This window comes from Ananas comosus, linkage group 9 (genome assembly GCF_001540865.1).
Source record: "Ananas comosus cultivar F153 linkage group 9, ASM154086v1, whole genome shotgun sequence".
In the NCBI taxonomy this organism is placed as follows: domain Eukaryota; kingdom Viridiplantae; phylum Streptophyta; class Magnoliopsida; order Poales; family Bromeliaceae; genus Ananas; species Ananas comosus.
The window spans coordinates 710606-731610 of NC_033629.1; the positions used below are offsets into that span (position 1 = coordinate 710606).

At 39.6% G+C, this 21005-nt stretch overlaps 3 protein-coding genes across 7 annotated transcripts; 2 read left to right on the forward strand and 1 right to left on the reverse strand.

Moving 5' to 3' along the window:
- LOC109715878 lies at window positions 237-5943 on the forward strand. 5 transcript variants are annotated; one of them, XR_002217783.1, is made up of 7 exons: window positions 237-1393; window positions 1706-2170; window positions 2325-3374; window positions 3761-3917; window positions 4184-5307; window positions 5403-5593; window positions 5705-5943. XR_002217783.1 is itself a non-coding variant. In XM_020241099.1 (5 exons), the coding sequence occupies exons 1-5, from the start codon at window positions 287-289 to the stop codon at window positions 5137-5139; spliced, it is 3735 nt and encodes a 1244-aa protein (XP_020096688.1). In that variant the 5' UTR covers window positions 237-286; the 3' UTR covers window positions 5140-5943. The 5 variants fall into 5 exon arrangements, 1 of the variants encoding a protein (XP_020096688.1); XR_002217785.1 differs by having other exon boundaries at window positions 5403-5520; XR_002217782.1 differs by having other exon boundaries at window positions 4184-5593.
- Window positions 6102-7493, forward strand: LOC109715367. The gene is made up of 6 exons (XM_020240345.1): window positions 6102-6272; window positions 6377-6472; window positions 6597-6637; window positions 6812-6923; window positions 7219-7299; window positions 7437-7493. The coding sequence occupies exons 1-6, from the start codon at window positions 6102-6104 to the stop codon at window positions 7491-7493; spliced, it is 558 nt and encodes a 185-aa protein (XP_020095934.1).
- On the reverse strand, window positions 9084-17167 carry LOC109715368 (mitogen-activated protein kinase kinase kinase 5-like). The gene is made up of 12 exons (XM_020240346.1): window positions 17063-17167; window positions 16406-16959; window positions 15103-15744; window positions 14927-15014; window positions 14243-14305; window positions 13995-14158; window positions 12893-12968; window positions 11867-11926; window positions 10907-11026; window positions 10035-10241; window positions 9873-9946; window positions 9084-9779 (listed from the first exon to the last, which is right to left on the reverse strand). Exons 1-12 carry the CDS (start codon window positions 17165-17167, stop codon window positions 9578-9580), a joined length of 2355 nt encoding a protein of 784 aa, XP_020095935.1. The 3' UTR covers window positions 9084-9577.

Here is a 21005-nt window from a genome sequence, read left to right on the forward strand (position 1 = left end):
GAGCACGAAAGCTACAGTTCAACTCATCATGCGGACACCTACAATCTCTACCGTCCATTCCCATAACTCATGAATCCCCTCTCCGTCGATCGGACGGTCTCTAGAATGTCCGTACGCGTCCGCATGCGCCACTACACTGACATAGCCAGCTCCGCTTCCCCATTGAAAAGCCCGAACCCATGTCCCGGCCATTCGAACGCTTCGCTCCTCGCGCCTCTTCTTCTACGCCCCCCTCCTCCTCCTTCGCTTCGCTTCGCTCACTCTCATACTCTCGCTCGCTACTCCCATGGCTATGGCGACGGCGACGGCGACGGCGACGACGAAGAAGGAGAAGAAGCGCCACCGCTCCTCCCCCTTCTCCTCCGCCGACGACCTCCTCTCCGCCGCCCCCTCACTCGCCTCCTCCAGCTCCGGTAGATCCTCCCTCAAAACCCTAATCTGGTCCCTCCCCCCCTCCTCCCCTCTCCTCCCCCCACTCCCCTCCTCCCTCCACCTCGCCGTCTCCCGCTCCCTCGACTCCTTCACCGCCTCCCTCCGCTCTGCCCCATCCGCCGCCGCATCGCCGGGCCGATCCTCCCGATCTCCGCCGTCCAAGAGGTGGCGCCGCCCCCTCGCCGCCGCACGCGACGGAGAACCGTCCCCCGAAACCCTAGATCAACTGGAGAACCTCCGAGCCTATGCCTATGTCACCCACCTCTGCGTCGCCCACCCCAGGAAGCCCTTCGCTGCCCCCGATCTCCTCCCGGCCGTCCGATCGCTCCACGACGGCCTCGTGCTTTACGAGATGGACCCCGCGCTCCTCTCCCAGGTCGCCAATCTCTGCGAGGAGTGGTGGAAGGAGAATTTGCCCGGAAGGGAGCAAGTGATCTCTCAGTCTCTTCCTTACTTGCTCTCGAGATCGCTCACTTTGAGTAAGAAAACGGATGTGAGGAGGGTTTATGCCCTAAGAGAGGCATTCACTTTGTTCGACTATGTGGACGAGAGCATAGAGGACATGCGGCAACTTCTCGTACGATGCGTCATTGCACCAGTGTACTTGAAAGTGGAAGAAGGGAGGCGGTTTGTCGCGTTCACATTAGGGTTAAGTGAACAGCTCGCAAAGGAGGCGCTGGCGTTGATTAGATCGCAGATTCCGTTCGGGAGGAAGTCAGTGTTGGAGGCATATGGTGATGTCCTTTTCAGGGCTTGGAAAGGGTCACAAGGATTCCTAAAGGAGGAAATCGAGGGTGGTTTCTTGCAAGGGTTGATTGAAGGAGCGATACATGCGAGGTCTAGCTCGCTTGCCGCATCTATAAGGAGAATATTGGGTGGGTTCATTGGTCAGAGAGCGACTGATGGAGTTGAGAAGCTTCTCTTCCGTCTCGCAGAGCCTGTGCTATTCCGGTCGCTGCAGGTGTGTTCTTTTTGTTTACTACTTACTGTTTGTTTTCTCATTACGCAATGATGTAATACACCACACTATATGATTGATGTAATGCTCTCTAATACCAAATTAGCTTGGGAGGTCTTCATTTAAAAGCGGAAGCTCTTAATATCTGTGTTGATGCACTTTGAAAACCTCATAGTAATCACAAAAGTGGAAACCAATTATTCCACATGAAAGATTATGTGTCACTGCTTAATGTTTTATTTAGCCAATTCCTAGTATTCCAACTTTATGTTCAATTCTTTGGTTCCTTTAACAGTTAGTACTGATAATTGGCAGGTTGCTAACTCCAATGTTCGTCACAATGCGTTGCATTTACTATTAGATTTGTTCCCACTGGAAGATCCGGATGTCACAAAGGAAGTAAAGGATACATTGCTTGATAAGCAGTTCTTTTTATTAGAGAAACTTCTTATGGATGATTGCCCGGAAGTGCGGGCTGTTGCAGTTGAAGGCTTGTTTCGCATTCTCCATATGTTTTGGGAAGTCATTCCTTCATCAAGAATTACAAAATTTCTAACTATGATTATTGACAGTATGTCACATGACTCATCCAATGAGGTGAGGTTCTCAACAGTTAATGGTACTATCTATCTGCTCGAAAATCCACAGAGCCATGAAATAATGAAAGTACTTCTTCCAAGATTGGGCTTCATGTTCTTGGATCCTTCTCTTTCTGTTCGAGCTGCTGTTGTTGATCTACTTTTAGCTGTTCGTGATATTCGGTCATTGCAATTTAATAAGGTAAATCAACACACTATTTCTGCCGGCAAATTTACATTATAGTGAAACTATCTGCTTTACTTTTGATAGGTTCGTCTTAAGCAGGTGTGTCCTTTTAACCTGTTCAGGTTGACATGATATAATAATACTTCTATTGATTGGTTAATTTTTCCAGGTTGTTAGTTTAGATGTTTTATTGTCTTCACTTGCAAATGATCACCCTAAAGTTGCTCAAAAAATCACAAGGCTTCTCATTCCCTCGTACTTCCCTTCAAAGTTGAATGTCAAGGAGGCATGCAGCCGTTGTGTTGCATTGATAAAAAGGTCCCCTGCTGCCGGTGCAAGGTTTTGTGAATTTGCTTTGTCTGAGGGATCATCCTCAAGGTCCCTCATGGAACTTCTCAAGATCTTCATTTGTTTAGCCCTTGCGCCCGATGGCCTAAATTCGGATCTGATTGATGGTCTGATTATTGCCTCAGCCAATATGTCACATGGGCTATTGGAGAAGTCATCTAATATGGAGACTCTAAAAGAGCTCTTTTCAACTGAGAAGTTGAAGTCACTGCTTACTGCAGCACCTTCTGAGCGTGCGCGCTCTGCTCTTTGGAGACTAGTTTCTCTTTTAACTCCAGATAATTTGACTGGATTGCATCATCATTGTATGGATATAATCCTGAATTCCAATGGATTGTCAGAAAATTTAGATCGACAAGGACTGGTACGGGTTGTTCACAAGTTGATGTTTTCTTCTAACTTGTCCGATGACTTGTTTGAAGCTCTGACAAATATTCTACAATCTACTGCTTCTAGATTTATTGATAAGTATGAACTGGACTTACCACAACTTGATGTTGCATCTTTCAAGAAGAAGAAAATTAGAAAAGGATTAGCAACATCAGTCATTCCAAACTCTGAGGAAGAGTCTGATATCTCAGCTGCAGCAGCCGCAGCAGCGTGGCAGATTAAAGAGCTATTAACCGCTGAAGACACCCGAGAAGCCACCCTCAAATCGCCAGTCTCAGCTATAGCATTTTCTGCTTTGAAGATAATTTCCCATGTGTTTGTTGAAGAGTGTTTGCAATGGGAACTTTTGGATATGGCACCTATCTCAGCCTACATGTACTTTTCAATGTACATGTCCCTCCAGGATCTTGATTCAAGTGGCGCTAAGGAACTTGGTGGTGATGTAAATAATGACTTACAGCAAACAAACTCTTGTCGAGAAGTAAGTTATTATACCTCTCCTATCTTAAAGAGAAATTTGTCTGTTGCACTTATTTCTGATCGAGAAGTATTCTTTTTATAACTCTGGTACTCATGTTAGTTTCTCAAATCTCAGCTATATTTGAGGGAGATATAACCTACAAAGTTACAATAGTTGGTTACTCATAAGCCTGCTAGAATATTTTGTTACTTATAAGCCTTTGTTTCTTATGCTATAGATTGTTCTTGAAACACTCCATGCTTAGATTCTGAATTACCTCATGAGAAAAACAATCCATATTTTTCTCTTTTGAATAGAGCGAAATCTCATGGACAGAAGGGATTTGATGTTTCTTATGGTAAATTAATAAGAGCTTGCAATTATTATTAGATTCTGTTTCTATGCAGACAGTGATGGAGGAATCATTGATTCACTTACTTGACTGCGCTGATAAGGTCCTTAGCGAACCTTTTGCTGAGAAAACGAGCGATTCATCTTCGAAGTCCAAGTGTCACGATAAAGGTCCAAAGCACCGGAAAATCAGACATAACGAAGCTTTGGATGGTACTGAAACCTCTTATCCATGTAGATAAGCAGTAAGATATTGAATCTATTAATAAGAGCAAATATGGATGTATCATCTGGTTATAAATGGAATGGTTAAGCTGAGTACTTTGTGTTGTTGCTCCATAATGAAGACAATAAATTTGTGCTAAAACCTTTTTCAATATCCATATCAGTATCAGAAATTGCAAAACCAGCTTAATCAATTTAGTGGGTGTAGTCATGTAGTTTAGTTTTTTAATGTTTTCATCTTAATGTTCATGTAGGTGATGAGTCCAAAACTGATGCTCATGAAGTAAGAGGGATGCAAAATTTGTTCCGACTGGCCACAACAATTCTCAAGTTTATCGTTGACGCTGCAACAATGAAGCTTATCAACCATGATCTATTACGGTGCTTGAAGTTTGCATCAACTTATGCCCGACATGTAGTATCTGCGATCGAAAGGCATAAAGCATCTTTCGTGGGAGAAGGTTCAAAAGAGATGCTCACTTTTCTAAAGAGCTCCTTTACCTATGCTGCCAAGTTACTCCATTTAGTGCTCACAAGATCTAGTGAATCTTCGGCACCACCACCAGGTGAGGCATTCTATTTATCTAATGATCTCCTGGATGTTATTTCCTCTGTGGAATCATATCTAGGCTCAAAGTTTGCAGTCAATATCATTTCTGTTGCCAAGGAATGGCTCCCAATTCTTGTTTTGGGGCTGGGCTGCAACCAATTAATTAAGCCAAATCAGAAGGGAGGAAATGCAAAGTTACCTGACTTTATGGGGGTTAATTTTCCTGTTTGGTTATCTGTTCTGAGCGAGACGGAGTTACTTGAGTTCAATGGACTCAACCAAGATGACCAGGAAAATCAAAATAAAGAGGCCAAAAGTTCGGTGTTCAAAAAGCTAGCTGAGATGATTGTGGTCCTCTTAAAAAAAGGAAGCCCAAAAATATTGGATGCCGTGGGTGGTGTCTTCATGGCAGGTCTTGACGTTGGTCTGGAAAGAACAGATTCTGGCTTGGTCCTGGGTCTGGCTCATTTTCTCTGTGTGAAGTTGCTGGATAAGGATTTTGCGACCCGTGGAGAACTTGATACAATATACAGTTTTCTACAGGATTTCTATCTGCGGGTAGAAAGACGTCTTAGAGATCATCATATCAGCGAGAGCAGCAGTCAACAGTTGGAAAGCGCCAACGCTTTGATTAGATCGGTTTTAGAAGGCGCGAGATGAAATATTGATGGCCGAATCGATTATTCCTTCGAGGCATTAGGCTTTCTTTTGGATCATTTCTAAGTTGGGCAGGACTTGCTGAATATGTATATCCCCTTTTTGACGAGACGAACTGAGAAGTATAATAAGGAAAAAAAAAAAAGAAAAATCTGGTCAAAGAGAGTTTTTGTAAGTGAAACACTCTTCATCGTCCGCTCTTTGTGAGGAAGTGCTTGTTTATGCTAGCAACAGTTTCATTGCTTTTTTTTATCATTCTACTGCAGGATGCCTCTGCCGTTGAACTTCTGCTGCAGCACTACTGTTATGTCTAAAGCAGAAAAAGCACGTTTGTTTAAAGTCATTTGCTTTTCCTGTCTCTTGTACATATACTTTCCTTCGAATGTAAGATCCTTGTGCTACATTCTATACTTTTCCAATCTCCTTTCTTTTCGCATCCAAAATAATAAACTGCGAGGTAACTTCACATATATTATACTTCGAAGATTCTTGTTTATTATATTATAGAAACTAACTAATAACGTGTTTATTCAGAGATTTTATACATCATTTTATATTCGTAAACCAGGCTCTTTCTTCGAGAGGCTTCGTGGAGCCATAAATTTTCCATTGCCGACGTGTATGTACCAACTCAACCGCTCTAGAAGAAGGCTCGGACCTCTGCACTTGTGAGTATCCCCTCCCCCTCTCTGTCTCTGCGCCACGTTACTTAGCCACATAGATCGGTAGGTTTAAAAAACTAAGTAGAGAGACCCTTTGCTTCGATCTCCTCTCCCCGCACCATCCCGCCCCTCTCTATATACAAACGAAAAGAGAACCTACTAACCCTCTCCTCAAGAAAAACCTCCCTTCCCCTTTCCCTTTCCCTTTCCCGTTCCCTTCCCACCACCCTTTGAAACCCTAGATCGAGATCGACATAGAGAGCGAAGAAGAAGAAGAAGAAGAAGAAGAAGAAGAGGTCTCTAATGGCGAGGGATAGGGAGGAGCAGGGCGCCGAGGGCTCGGGGACTCGGTCCCGGCCCGACGCCTTCCTCATCGTGTGCCGAACCTTCAGCGTCATCACCGGCGCCGTCGCCCTCCTCTGCGTCGCCGTCAACGTCCTCTCCGCCGTCCTATCCTTCAAGAACGGCTACGATGTATGCAGCAAAACCCTACCCTCTCCTCCGATCCCAGTTTCCACTACCTCGTGCCCTAACTCTTTCTCCGTTTAACCTTATTTTTTTTCCTTTTCCTTTTAAAGATTTTTGGCGGGATATTTCGTTGCTACGTGGTGTTGATCGCGCTCTTTGTTGCCGTCGCAGAGACCGAGTGGAGTTTGATTTTCAAATTTTGCAGGGTTAGTTTATTTTTGTCCTTTTGTTAGCCCTCTTTTTTTTTTAAATTTTATTTCGCCTTTTCTTTTATTTCTGTATGATTTAAATTTAAGTTTTATGCGAACTTGATTTGGCATTAATGATCAGATACTGGAATATTGGCCTGGTAGAGGCATGCTACAGATCTTGTAAGTGTTTTTCTCTCTTTTTCTGAGTTTCTTTTCTTATTTTGTTTCTAATTCCTTCTGAATTAACGGGTGTAAATTTGGTCAAGAACGGGGCACATTTAAGTTTGGAGGGTTATTAATGTTTAATTGCTTACTTAGTTGATTTTTTTTTTATGTTTAAATTGGTTCCTGTAGTGTTGCTGTGATGACGAGAGCGTTTCCAGATTTTGAGAGAAGGGATCTGATGTTGCTTCAAGAGATTGCCTGCTACCTGCTTCTTGCATGTGGCTTCATCTATGTGATTTCGGTAAGGACGCAATGAGATGAATCTTGGTTATACATATTTCCATGCTGATGTACCAAGTTTATTGTGAAATGCCTTGGGATCAAATTAATAGGAGATTTATTTTGAACTGTTCCGAAATAAGCACTTACTAATGTGTTGCTTCATCGGAAGCAAATCAGAAATTTGATGAACTCATAAAATGTTGCTTCAAATGTAGCATAATGTGTTCAGTTTTTTTTTTGTCGTCTTGACGTCTTCAACGCTTAAAGTTTTGCTCTGGAATTGTGAATGTATGCTTGTGAGTGCAAATGTTCAGGGTGTATTGTGCATCGGTTATTTAAAGCGTAAGCGGCAGCAAAGAGAAACTTCACGAGAGCAAGCGGTCAAAGATCTAGAGGTAGGCTTTTAGTGTACTGCAAAGTTCTAATAAAATAGCCATTACTCTTACTAATTTACGAGACAGTGGTTTGTCACCTATGCGTCGTAGAATATTCAGCCATTCATCTAAATATCTTGTTCTTCATCATGTTGTAGCAATTGGAAAGGCGTAGGGAGGAACTTCAGGCATTATTACTTGCCGAAAGGTCCTGAGAGTGACTAGATGTTCGTACCCAATAAAGCAATGCGTAAATCATTAGTCCTCTGATGATCCTTGAAGATTTGGTTCAACTACATGGTCCAAGCCCCGGTTGGTCTAAACATGTACGTTGTTCAGACATCTTATGCATATCAAAATTTTGCTTTTTTTTTTTTTTTTTCTCCCCTGAGATTCCTCTGCATTTTTACTAGCCATGATATGTTGCTTTTGTTTCTGATTTCCTTGAAAGTAATATAATTACATTATGCTATGAATAGTTATTTCANATCTCAAGCAACTGAGAGAAAACTCAAAAGCAATATGAAAATTCAAATTATACAAGACTAGAAAATGGAAAAAGAGCATGACACTGAAATAACTATTCCTCTGCATTTTTACTAGCCATGATATGTTGCTTTTGTTTCTGATTTCCTTGAAAGTAATATAATTACATTATGCTATGAATAGTTATTTCAGTGTCATGCTCTTTTTCCATTTTCTAGTCTTGTATAATTTGAATTTTCATATTGCTTTTGAGTTTTCTCTCAGTTGCTTGAGATGGTTTACTCTTTCTTTCTTGTTTGTTTATAGAAATTGTTAGCAGCACCGCTAGCATATAATTTTTAGCCAAGTTTGTGACATTTGCATCCCATGAGAATTCAGGCGAATATCACTATCTATCTAGCTGAGACAGTGCTGCTTGAACCTTTAAAAGCTAAGATGGGTTTTAGGCGGCCTCGAGTTTATAGTTTGGTTGGTATTTTAGCTGACGTTGAGGGGGTTTTGGCTTGGCATGTCAATTCTTTCCTGGCAACCAATAATGACATGTTGACGAGGGTCGAGAGAATTTGACTGAAATTCATGCTGGGCTGTGTGGTTTCTTGCGACAAATTAATTGTTCATATGTTTGATTTTACCTCTCAACTTGTAATCGTTATTTACAATCAGGCCAAATTGCGAAGTTCATGTACGTCCGCTCTCTGCACTTCTTTTTTTGTCTGTGAGTTTGTTATTATATCATTAGATCTGAGGTGTGCTGAAGGCTGCTGCTTTTCTTGTTTTTATATTATGCTGGACGATTTTATATCTATTGATACAGCCACCTGCTCATGCTCCTTTTACAGGTGGTGCGTTTTCAGTTCGCAGGTGTTTGTCGGTATCTCGTAGCAGGTGTTTGTCTGTATCATAAGCTGTCGTAATTTGGTGTATTTGTTGTTTTGAGTCTTTTGTGCATGTTTGTGTGGATGTCCCATTCGTACATCAAGCTTATTCAGTAAATTAGTAAAATATTTGCGACTATTGCGATGTTTGTAGAATGACCAGGAAATGGATGAGATATCTTCAGATACGTTGTAATAAATAAGCACGGTTTTTTGTTGCTATCGCCTTTTCCTCTGGAATTATGGGTCGTTTCGTTTTCATGACCAGAGTTATTACTTACCTTGACAACATTCACTATATGGGGTTAAAAGACCAGAGTCACTACCCACCTTGACAACATTCACTACTAAGGCAAGGTCTAGACAAAAGACGCATGTTTTATCGGGGAATAGGTGTCGGAATCATCAGGAATCACACAGCCAAATTGGTTTCTGAACGCTTAGTAACGGGGAAATACAAATTGAATAAAAGCACACGAAATGCTGCCACAGTACAGAAAATACAGCTTAACTGGCATCAAGCCTACTACTTTTTTACACAAATTTATATCATTTCAGCTATGCTTGGTCGTAACTACAAACCTCTTACTATGCAACCTTTAAATACAGCAAACAGCATTATACAACAACAGCAGCACACATAAATGTCCCTACTCCTATCTGGAGAGCAATATGCAACATATAGCTTCTCTGCTCCTACCGTCCAATATTTCTGCATATCGTATTCGACTTCGATGCCCTAAGGGGCGAGGGAGATGCATCGCCTCGAGCATTATTTCAACGATACCCTGTACCTTGCAATTATCTAGACTACACAGCTGAGTTGAGTAAAACAGAGCTGAGGGAAAGTAGAAGGAAGAACAGGAAGAGGGTAGTGAGAGGAATCCTACAGACTATACAACTCAGCCTACTCAAAAGAATCCTACCAATAGCCAGCTTCATAGATGCAAAACTTCCTTCTCATAAGGCTTAGGCAATGCACAGGGGTGAAAATTCCCGTTACCCAAATGCATGGCAGTTGTAGATGCAAGCTGGTTTCGGTGGGGAGGGGATAAACTGCGGGGGAATTCAGGGTTGGAGCGAGGCGACGGGCGAGATGACGCCGACTCAGAAGTTTCGGGATAAGAATGGTTGGTCTCACTGTTACAATATAAGATCCATTTTGTTCATATACTTGATGATGAACTAAAATCACGAAATGCAGTGTAATTAGCAAGTATAGGGAGAGACTACCACTTAGGTTGTTTTCCCTTCAAACAAGGATCGCTTTTAGAAGACTTTCGGTCCCTCGGGCTGTTCGTGGTATCCTGTCGCTATTGAGGGTTATATATAATTGATAACGTATTCTATTCCAACATTTCAAAGGGCGAAAATGGAGAATAAGAGAGTCCTTACTAGTTTAATTCCCGCAAAGGCCTGTACCGAGCCATGAATATTGTGGTGGTGAGAGTTTTTAATAAATGGATGGTCCAGCAACTTGCTTGCTTTTGGCCTCTCAGCAGGATTCCTGCGAAAGCACAGTTGGAGGAATTCCTTGCCCTCAGAGGACAGCGTCTCAGGAATCGTGGGGTTCTTATTCAATACCTTGAACAACGCTGCGGGCTGCAGGTCATCATATAAAAGAAAAATATCATGCATACGATTCCCAATGGTAGAGGTACACACCAAGATATGCTATTGTTAAAAGGACTACGTAAAGCAGCTAATTGCTAACAAAAAAACATAACAGATAATATTTTATAAATGCTTCAGATTGTCCTTTCTTCTATTCAAAAGGGTGCAAAGGCAAAATAACTTAAGGGTGTAAACATTCAAAAGTTCAAGAAGAAATACAATTGAACATTTCACCAGCAGATTCAACCGAAATACGACAATCATGACGTTGTACAATAGAAAGTGCACTTATGTGAACCGACTCTTCTCTCTAGAGAAAAGGAACCAAGGAGCACAGATTGTTTGCATTGCTTATTGAAGGTTGTCGCTAGTAATTTTTATGGAGGCAATTATAAAAAATGAGAAATGAAAGCTCTCTCGAAAGTTATAAAAAGTCCTAATGCATCCAAATATAATAAGTGCCTCACTAAATTAAGAAATCCATCTAAAACAAATATCTGAATCGAGTCCTTCCTAAGTATGTCACATTTACAAGATCACTAATGGTAAAACATATCGTATTATATTTAAAAACAGCAGCATATATCTAGCGACATGAAATTCATCAACGTTAATGTGCTCTAGCAAGCAATATTAGAGGAGAGTGAAGTTACCCCTTCGAGACCGCTCCAAGGAGGTTGTCCGGTAAACATTTCGATAATTGTACAGCCTAAACTCCAAATGTCAACAGCCAGATCATAGCCAATCTCTTTATTTAGTGTAGCCTGTAGCACCTGCAAATAAGGAATGATAGTTGCAAAGACTAAGAGGGAAGATGTAGCTGTTCAAATAATCTGTTGTAACGAAAAAAATGTACGTATTACAGGACTAGCTTATTGTTCAAAGATGTGCTTCAGACTATTAGTTGGTAATTGCACATCAACACAGAACATTCACATTGTAGATGACATGTTGAAAAGCTAAGCACTTATAAAGCACATATTTATTGTTCCTCTCTGGATTTTCCTGTCCTAATAATACTTAACATAGCCTGTGGCTCTTAAGAATACCTTAATAATGAGTAGAAGACAAATACAATGGTCATGGTTGCTTTTAGTATAGTCATAAAACATATCTGAGAAGACAACAATAATACCCGCCAACTTCAGAAAGAAAAGGACCTTAGTGAAGAGTAAAAATATGCACTTAATCAATCTAAGAGTAAAAATATGCACTTAATCAATCGATACAAAATGTAGGTTCAATCACCAGTAATTTGTGATATCCACTGTAAATGGGTATAAACATAGTTCTCTTATGTACAGTATTCATTTCGACTTGAACAAGCAATGTACCAAGAAAAGATTAGATTGTGCTCATTTTGACTTCAACAAGCCATGTACCAAGCAAAGATGGAAGAGAGCAGTAAGGTACAGTAATGGATCTAGTGTAGAGATTTGCTAGCTCAAACTCGATCACTGAAGTATCTATAATTCATATTCTCCTACCATATATTAGCGGGCGTACTAACCATCACACTAAAACCAACATTCTGACCACATTGTTTTAGTTCAGTGTGAAAATTAACTAGTAACATTTGTCTAATAATCATGATAAGCATAATAAAGAAGTACCTCTGGTGCCATCCAATATGGCGTTCCCTTCAACGATAGATTAGGTGCAGCTCCACTTAACTGATGATCAATAAGAATCAAAGTTAAAAATGCTCCTCATAATGTCACAGAAAGATGTACAAATGCAAACAGCAAACAAATTTATTCTACCTCAGTTTCATACAATTTGACAAACGCAGAAAGTGCCAAGTAGAAAGCACTTCCAAATACAAAATGGTGCAAAAGACACTTGAGTTATCGATGAGATGCACGCCTTGGCTACAGTCATCAGCCCATTCAACAAAAGTAGCATAAATAGCTCACATCTAATCAAAGCAATACATGCTAAGTCAAGCATATTTACGCCCATTTAAAGCTCAATGTGTTCCAAAGAAAATTGTGGTGGAATGCCTGCGGATGAGGTTTGATGTTTCCAAAACAAATATTGGAGACATGAGGATGATCTTAGAGTATTGTCTTGACAGCCGTAAACTTGCAAGAAAAAATAATTACGGTTTAAGTTGACTCTTTAATTAATAATAGATTGAGTCAATTAGGTTATGAACTTAATTGGTTTTCAATTCCACTTTCTCAGGAATTTTTAGCATGATCCTCAGGCACTTTTCACACAGTTATCAAAGCTGCTCTATTTGCGTAAAAGTACTAAAATCGTGTTGCTATCCAGGATAGATACGAAGCAAACAACCAACTGAAACTTTTTCTTGTCAAGAGACGTATAGGCCTCAAGATGAAATTGGATAGGATAGTTTACCTAAAAGAGAATGACGCAGACTTTACATACGTAAAAGAGTTCTAAATAACAAAGTCCACCAAGTTTTGAGGTCAGGCAAGAGCAACAGGGAGCTTGCTCGACGTGCTTTAAGGTGAGAATATTGAACTGGCCACAGGGCCTTTCCTTTCTTTGCTGTTTCTTCCGATTCTCACCAGCTAACATATATACTACCAGTAAACATGCACCAGAAGACCACAAAGAATACATCATATATTTTAAAACAAAGATAGGGAATAGTAAGATGCGATACTCACATGTTTTGCCATCCCAAAATCAGCTAGCTTAACAACTCCATGTACATCAACTAGCAGATTTGCTCCCTTTATGTCCCTGAAATAATTACACCTCCCAATTCAGTTCTAATATTGTAACTTATAATACAATATTACTTTACAGAATATCTGGTTATGACCATATATATTCATAACAACGCAGGCGGGCACGTGCGCATGCACACACACAATCAGAGAGAGGAAAAGGAACAACAGAGATAATGTATCAAAACATAGGGTTCCTAACATTGAGCTTTAAGATCTGAATGCCAGCATTGCTTCACGACTTCAACAAACATAAGAAGTTCCAAAGATCTTTCTTTTTCCAGATTTATTTCTGTAATTATTAAAATTGATAATCGCGACACAAGAACAAGGGTAGTCTAATATCAAGACTCGACTGAAATTGTTCGAGTTTTGGAACCACTCGTGGTTTTAGTCATTTCTGTGATTTCATCATTTCAACAGTTCATGTTTTCATCAACTTCAGCAATTTCACGATGTTCTGGTTAGATTCAACTAGTACCAATAACTTTCATCCATTGGATCAGTCTAATCTTTGGACAAAAGTTCAATAAAGTGCTCCTTATAAAATTTATTATAAGGAGGGTTGGATGCCCTTTATGCAACCCCTCTAAATCTCATCCATCAATCCACCCCCTCAGTTCAAGTAAAAGTAAGAGTTGATGTTGAGTTGATGGTTGAGATTTAAAGGAGGGGATGGATGCAGGGCATCCAACCTCTCCGTATAATAAATTCTATTAAGGAGCTCCTTGTAGATTTTTTTTTTATATATCTTTCATTATCCAATCAACCAAAACAAAATACATATATACATTGGAACTCCAATTTCTACAAATTTAAGTAGTTGAAAAGCTTTTGGCATTTTTCCAGTCAAAATCCAAATTCAAACCCCAAAGTTAAAGCAGTGAACAAAGCTATAGAAGAGCATATCACATCTTAGGTCAAAATATTGAAAGAATGTAAGAAATACTAATAAAAAGTTTAAGGTTATCTAAACTAATGGTCATTAAAGCAAAGAAAAAGTATCATTTTCATAATAATACAAAAAGCAGATACATACCTATGCATTATGTCTTTGCTATGCAAGTAAGCTAATCCATTAAGAATATGACGGGTAAAATTTCGAATAACTGATTCTGTCATAGCTCCAAAATGCTGACGCACATATTTGTTTATGGAGCCAGGGTGAACATACTCTAGATATATGTAAAACCGATCCTCAATCTGTAATTGAAAAAAACCAAGTCTATTGAGTTTATACATCAGAAACATCAAACTTCCATTGTAGCAGCTACAAAGAAAACTAACCAATTCACTGCCATAATACTGCACAATATTTGGATGCTTAAATTGACTGAGAAACTTTATCTCCTGAACCAAAAAAAAGGTCACACAAAAAAAGAAAAAAACAATATTAGACAACAAATGTTGCTTCAAAAGGCAGGAAAAGGTAAACTACTATTAACATTTCAGACAAAATTAACAGAATGAAGGAAATCAGAAGTAAAAGCAGGCACTACAACCATGAAATAAGGCATTAGAAGAAACATGTTGGAAAAAAAGATGTTGACATGTCAAGCATACAACTGTTAGATGTTGTAATCACAAGAAGTTCAAAGAAATGGCCCCCGTCCATGCAACTTTTACAGCGTCATATAAAACATAATGTTGTGAACCAAAACAGAGTAAATGAATAATTTTAAAAATAGAAACTAAGAATTAGACAGCGCAAATTACGTTATATTATTAATCTCTTGCTTGCTAATCAACTAACTGTCCTATTAACTACTATCTATCACTTGAAAACTAAGAAATTATCAAACTTCCCATTTCATTTCTAAAGAATTGCTCCAATAAAACTACTCAGGCCTATTTTAGTTTGTAAGAACTTTGCCAACAGGCCATGCTTTCAGCCGGTCAAAAGCTTTTGATCACCATGAAAGCATATTGAAACTCGCTACAGAGATGACTGAAATGAGATAGAGAAAGAACCTGCTCTAACTGCTTTAAACATTCTGCTGATTTAGCGTCATCTGGAATTATATTAACTTCCTTCATTGCACATAAAGCTCCAGTATGCCTATTTCAGAACATTATGTGGTCATTTTCAAGCAACCATAGAAGGGGCTTACCAGTGAAAAATAATCAAGTAGGATAACTCTATATACCTATTGGTGGCCTCAAAAACATTCCCATATGTACCGCTTCCTATAAGCTTTCCTTTCTGCCACTGACCTGTCATTGGAGAGACCTCGGTTTTGTGAGTAGGCTGATGAGCAAAACCTGACTGCATAGGACCCGGAGAAGCTCCTGGAGGGAGGGGCAGTGGATGAACATTGACATTCCCATTATTACTATCATGCCGTCCGTTTGAACTCTCTGGAAACAGCTTCGAATGCAGAGGCGACGAAGGGGCGCTAGGGTTTCTAGATCGTGTCACAGGGCTTCTCAACGATGGACTATAACGGGGTGATGGCTCAGGACTGCCCATAAACTTTTCAGGGGACATATGGGGAGAGAGTAGTGTTGTAGTGTCGGTCGATGGGAAGTCTGGAGCTGACCAAACTTGATGATGTTGAGTAGTCATAGCAGATGTTGACAAGTCCACATTACTTGATCGCCTTGGACTGCGCACAGGGCTAGAAATCCCACTGGCAGGAGCACTTTTAGCGGGTATATTCAGTCTGAAGTTCACACTGTCAACCGAACTCGTATCTTGGAACACCTTCCTATGATGACTATTTCCATTAATTGGAAAGTCACTGCGACAGCGTTCTGGCCTTTTGTGAGCAATCTGGTGCGGCAACTTACTGCAGTTAGATGTACAAATCAAATCGAGTTATTTTATTAGTTCCAAGGAATCATTCAGAAATATAAGTGAACACATAAGAAACAAAAAAGTATGTCGTCATGCGCAATAACCAGTCAATGCAAGATTTCAGAAGGCATGATCAGTGCACACTTACCTTGTTGAAGGGTATAGTAGGTATTGCTTAACCTTTGAAAAAATACTGCCAAAAGTTTTTTTTTGTCAATCTAATCGTATTTTTTTTTATGTACAAGCTATAGTATTCAGCAGCAGACGCAACACTTGTTGCACGTTGCTTAATTCAGATGGGCATAGATGCACCGTAGTGAAGAGAAATCCCTATGTGGATTAGCCAGACACAGTACAAATCACCACACCAACACCAAAGATTTCAACCACAGATACGTGAGATACGGCAAGCTAGCATAATAAAGGAACAGAGTAAGAGTTACAGCATTAAATTAAGATCTAACTCGCATCAAAATCCCACCTACTTCTTGTACCGACATTCATATATAAATTCTTCACCATTAGCATAAACCTCTAATAAATGTTGTATTTGCTACAGATCAGAATTGTATTACCTATTCATGATTGCACAAGTACACAGCAAAGGCACAGAAGATCATGAATATAAGTAAAACCCTTTTAAAACTACTCACCTCTCAGTTGAAAAAAATGAAGTGACCCTGTGGCCTACGGGATCCGCGGCAGATGAGAAATCAACAGTGGAACTCCCCTCCTCGCCATCTCCTCCGCCAGGCGTTCCTCTCGGCGAGGGCAGTGGGCAACTAGCCGCACGCGAAGGACTCGAAGCAGAAGCCCCGGTCCCTAACCCTAACCCTAACCCTAAGCCAAATTCTCTACGCGGGGAGGCCGCGGCGGCCTCATCCGGTAAGGGCAGGGGCTGCGGCAGCTGCGGGAATGAGGACGAAAGCCTCGGTGGCACGACGTCGAGGTTGCTGGGGGAGCGGGAGACCGGCGTCGAGTTGGCAGATCCGCCACCGCCACCGCCACCGCCCCCGACAGCGGCGGGGGCGGCGGCGGCGGCGGAGGGAGCGGGAGAAGGAGGAGATGGGATNGGCGGAGCTTGCGCTGGCGCGTGAGGCGGGGCTGGGCCTGGGGCTGCGAGTCGCGTCGGTACCAGAGGAAGTTGTCGCCTCTCCGGGCGCGGCGGGGCGAGGCGGGGGACCCTGCGGCCGAGGAGGAGGAGGACCTGGGGGAGGGGGAGGAAGAGGACGGGGAGCTACCGCTCTTCCACGGCCAAGGCATGTCGCCGCCCCCGGTGGAGGACGCACATGTTACGAAGGGGAGGCAACCCTATACCTAGAGGCGTCCGAGGAGGAGGAGTAGTAGGAAGGAAGGAGATGGGAATTTAAAGGAAACCCTAACCCTAACCCTAGATAGGAGTCGTCGTTGGCCATGGGAGGCGGGGTGAGAGGAGGAGGGAGACGACCAACGCGCGTTCGAGGCGTATAAGAACGGGGTCTTCTCGATCCCCGCACGAGTCAATTCGGAGAGCTTTTTCTTTTTCTCTCTCGCCCCCCTCGGCGTAGGCCGCCACGAGGGGGATGGGTTTGTTTGTTTATTCCGGTAAATTGCGCCATTGGTCCACAGAGTTTTGATAAAATTACTGCCTACACCGTGTGTATAAGCGCTCTCCATGAACCTCATCAAAGTTTTTATTAGGACCATTGTAATCCAATGATTCGACCCAACTTATAAAGTCGTTCGATTCAATCTTTTAAACTAAATAAGTAAAAAATTATTGTAAATTGTTTGAATTGGTGATTCAACTATCGATCGCTGAACCAGTCTGGTTTTAATCTAATCAGCCGATTTCCTTTTATCAAGTTGTTGGATTGTTGGCGCTAACTATTAATCCCAAAAGCTCGAGCTGTTAGAAATACGCAACCAATTTACTTAAAACTTACAGATACAGCGCTCACGTGTCACGATTGTGACTCGGCCCAACCAGCCTTATGCCACTTCGAACATGACTCCGTCTAACCTAGCCTCACGCAATTTCGAACGTAACTCGGCCCACTTTGCCTCCCGCCACAGGGTAAGATGTTGACCCATTTAAGCCAACACAAGCCATCGAAAGAACCAATATATTAAAAATATTACAATTAGAATTTATCAGTTAAGCATCAAACAATTAGAAAAAAATTACTTATAGAAAAAGACTCACTATTTGATCTGTATTGGAGTGAAATAAAAAATAATATTGAATTGTATCGGAATGAAAAATATAATAATGAATCATCAAAAAAAATATTTAATTTATTATTGAAATGAAATCGTAATGGACAATTGAAATTTTTAAGATTTTGAGAGAGTATTTTGACTAATAAAAGGGAGAGCAACGAAGGATGGAGGAGAGGGAGGTGTTTGCGAGGAAGGCATTCGAGCAATTTATTCAAAAATGAGTCAATTTAAAATTTAAAACTGAATTGAACCATAAATGGATTGCGTTAATTTCATTCCATAGTGAAATAGAAATTAAAATTCGATTTCTATGAAACAAACAACAACTATCAAAATCAGTAAACTTTATTCCAATTTAAAATTTTAAGCAAACCCTAAATATATTTTGTGGATTAGATTTGAATTTTGAAATCTCTTGGAGCTTTAACAGTACAGTGTAGGGAAAGTACTTATAGACCCAATGCAGGCCATAATTTCTTCAAAATTGTTACATTTTTTTATCTAATTTTGGGTGACATATATTAGCCCCTACACTATTCCCTTATTATGGCGACTGAACTATTCTACTTTTATTTAATTACTTTCGCTTTCAGATTTTTTTTTTTTTGTGTGGTATATTTTAATTTATTATTTTGTAGTTTTTTTTTTATTTTGTTGTACACTAATTTGTATCTTTTTTGTGTACTAAAAATGAAATATTGGGTTATTATACAAAATAAACCGCTGAAGCGAGGTGAATTTTGATTGACACAATAACAGCATTATAATAACAAAAATTTAAAATAAATTTATTATTTCATAAACAATAACCGAGAAATATCTGTAATATATATATATATACTAATATTATATATTTATAATTATATATATATAATATATTAATATTATAATATATATAGTCCGGCTACTATACTATCGATAGTACCAAGCCCTTGGTACTATTGATTTTTCTACCGTTTGATTTACCTTTGATCATATTCCACCCGTTAGATTATACTATTAAACCAACCACACTAACCCTAGGGACCACTATCAATTTAACCAGGGACCATATCATCCACGCACATTTTTTCATCCAACGGCCGAAAACTCAATAGTACCAAAGGTTTGGTACTATTGAATAGTATAGTAGCATAATCTATATATTATTATATATAATATATATATACTATATTATATATATATTATAGTGCGGCTAGGATTCTTATGGAAGTACGGAGCCCTCCGTACTTCCACTTTGTTTTCGATGTTCGGACTTTCAAATCGACGATCGGTTCCGTTAGACTTGATCTAGAGTATTTGAAGTATCTAGAAAATAAATTTTGCGATTTTCGATATCATTTGCCTAGTGATCGAAGTGGCTCAAAATCAACGGCTGAAAATAAAAATCTTACAAAATATGATGATATGACATTAAATTTTAGATCAAAGTTATTGATCTTGTTTTATATGGTATAAAGAATCTTCTATCAAAATTTCATGTGATTTGGATATTTCTACACCGTTAAACTTGCAACCGGCTTACCATGGTCATTAAAATTATTGATTTTGAGCCCCTTCGATCACTAGGCAAATGATATCGAAAAATTACAAAATTTATTTTCTAAGTAATTCAAATACTCTAGATCAACTCTAACGGAGCCGATCGTCGATTCGAAAGTTCGAACATCGAAAACAAGTTGAAAGCACGGAGGGCTCCGTTCTTCCATAAGCATACCAGCCCACTCTCTCTCTCTCTCTCTCTCTCTGTCTCTCTATATATATATATATATATATATATATATGTATATATATATATATAGTAGTTCTTATGTGCTATTAGGAGCACGAAGGTCTCCATGCTCCTAAGCTGTTTTCGATGATGAAGATTCCAAATCGACGATCGGATCCGTTAGACTTAATTTAGCGTATTTGAACTATTTAGAAAATAAATTTTACGATTTTTCGGTATTATTTACCCAGCGATCAAAAGGGTTCAAAATCAAAAGCTGAAAATAAAAATCTCACAAAAAGCGGTGATATAGCATTGAAATTTCGATCAGATATATTGATCTTACTGTAAATAGTATAAAGAATTTTCTATCTAAATTTCATTTGATTTAAATATTTTTATACGGTTAAACTTGCAAACGGTATACATCAATCATTAAAAATTATTATTTTTGAACCCTTTCGACCGTTGAGTAAATGATATCGAAAAATCGTAAAATTAATTTTCTAGATAGTTCAAATACACTAGATCAAGTCTAACGGAATAGATCGTCGATTCGAACGCTCCATCATCAAAAATGGCTTAGGAGTACGAAGGCCTCCGTTATCTTAATAGCACACAAGACCTAATATAGAGAGAGAGAGAGAGATAGAGAGAGAGATAAAGACCGAGATATATATAGAGAGAGAGAGAGTGGGCTGGAATGCTATCGATAACAAACGGATTCCGTTGCCACCCATTTATTTTTGATGATGGAGCTTTCAAATCGACGATCGGCATCGTTGAATATGATCTATACTACTTGAAATATTTAGAAACCAAATTTCAATTCTTTTTAGCATCATTGACCTAATGATCAAAGAATTTCAAAATTTATAATTTTAATGACAGATATGAGACATTTTCTCGTTTAATAGTGTAAAGCTATCCAAATCATTTGAATTTTGGTTAGAAAATTTTTTAAACTATTTAAAACAAGATCTATACTCTCGATCCTAATTATAAAATTCTTATCATCACTTTTTAGAGGATATTCATTTTCAACCGTTCATTTTTTCGCCCACTTGATGGACGAGAGAACAATATCGAAAAATTTCTATATACTTTAAATGGTATAGATCATTTTCAACAGTGCCGATCGTCGATTTGGAAGGGTGATTCTCCTCTCTTACGAAAGAAATAGGTGGCAACGGAGTCTGTTTGCTACCGATAGTATTCCAGCTTAACTCTCTCTCTCTCTCTCTACATATATAGAATTATGCTACTATACTTTCAATAGTACCAAGCACTTTGTGCTATCGAGTTTTCGACTATTGGATGAAAGGATGTGCGGTTAGGAT

Excerpts from the sequence above, each read along its gene's own strand:
- LOC109715878 (XM_020241099.1), top strand. The coding sequence starts at position 287 with ATGGCTATGGCGACGGCGACGGCGACGGCGACGACGAAGAAGGAGAAG. Across the intron at positions 1,394-1,705 it reads TGCTATTCCGGTCGCTGCAG|GTTGCTAACTCCAATGTTCG; the intron begins GTGTGTTCTTTT and ends GATAATTGGCAG. Across the intron at positions 3,375-3,760 it reads AAACAAACTCTTGTCGAGAA|ACAGTGATGGAGGAATCATT; the intron begins GTAAGTTATTAT and ends GTTTCTATGCAG.
- LOC109715367 (XM_020240345.1), top strand. The coding sequence starts at position 6,102 with ATGGCGAGGGATAGGGAGGAGCAGGGCGCCGAGGGCTCGGGGACTCGG. Across the intron at positions 6,638-6,811 it reads AGAGGCATGCTACAGATCTT|TGTTGCTGTGATGACGAGAG; the intron begins GTAAGTGTTTTT and ends TGGTTCCTGTAG. Across the intron at positions 7,300-7,436 it reads AAGCGGTCAAAGATCTAGAG|CAATTGGAAAGGCGTAGGGA; the intron begins GTAGGCTTTTAG and ends ATCATGTTGTAG.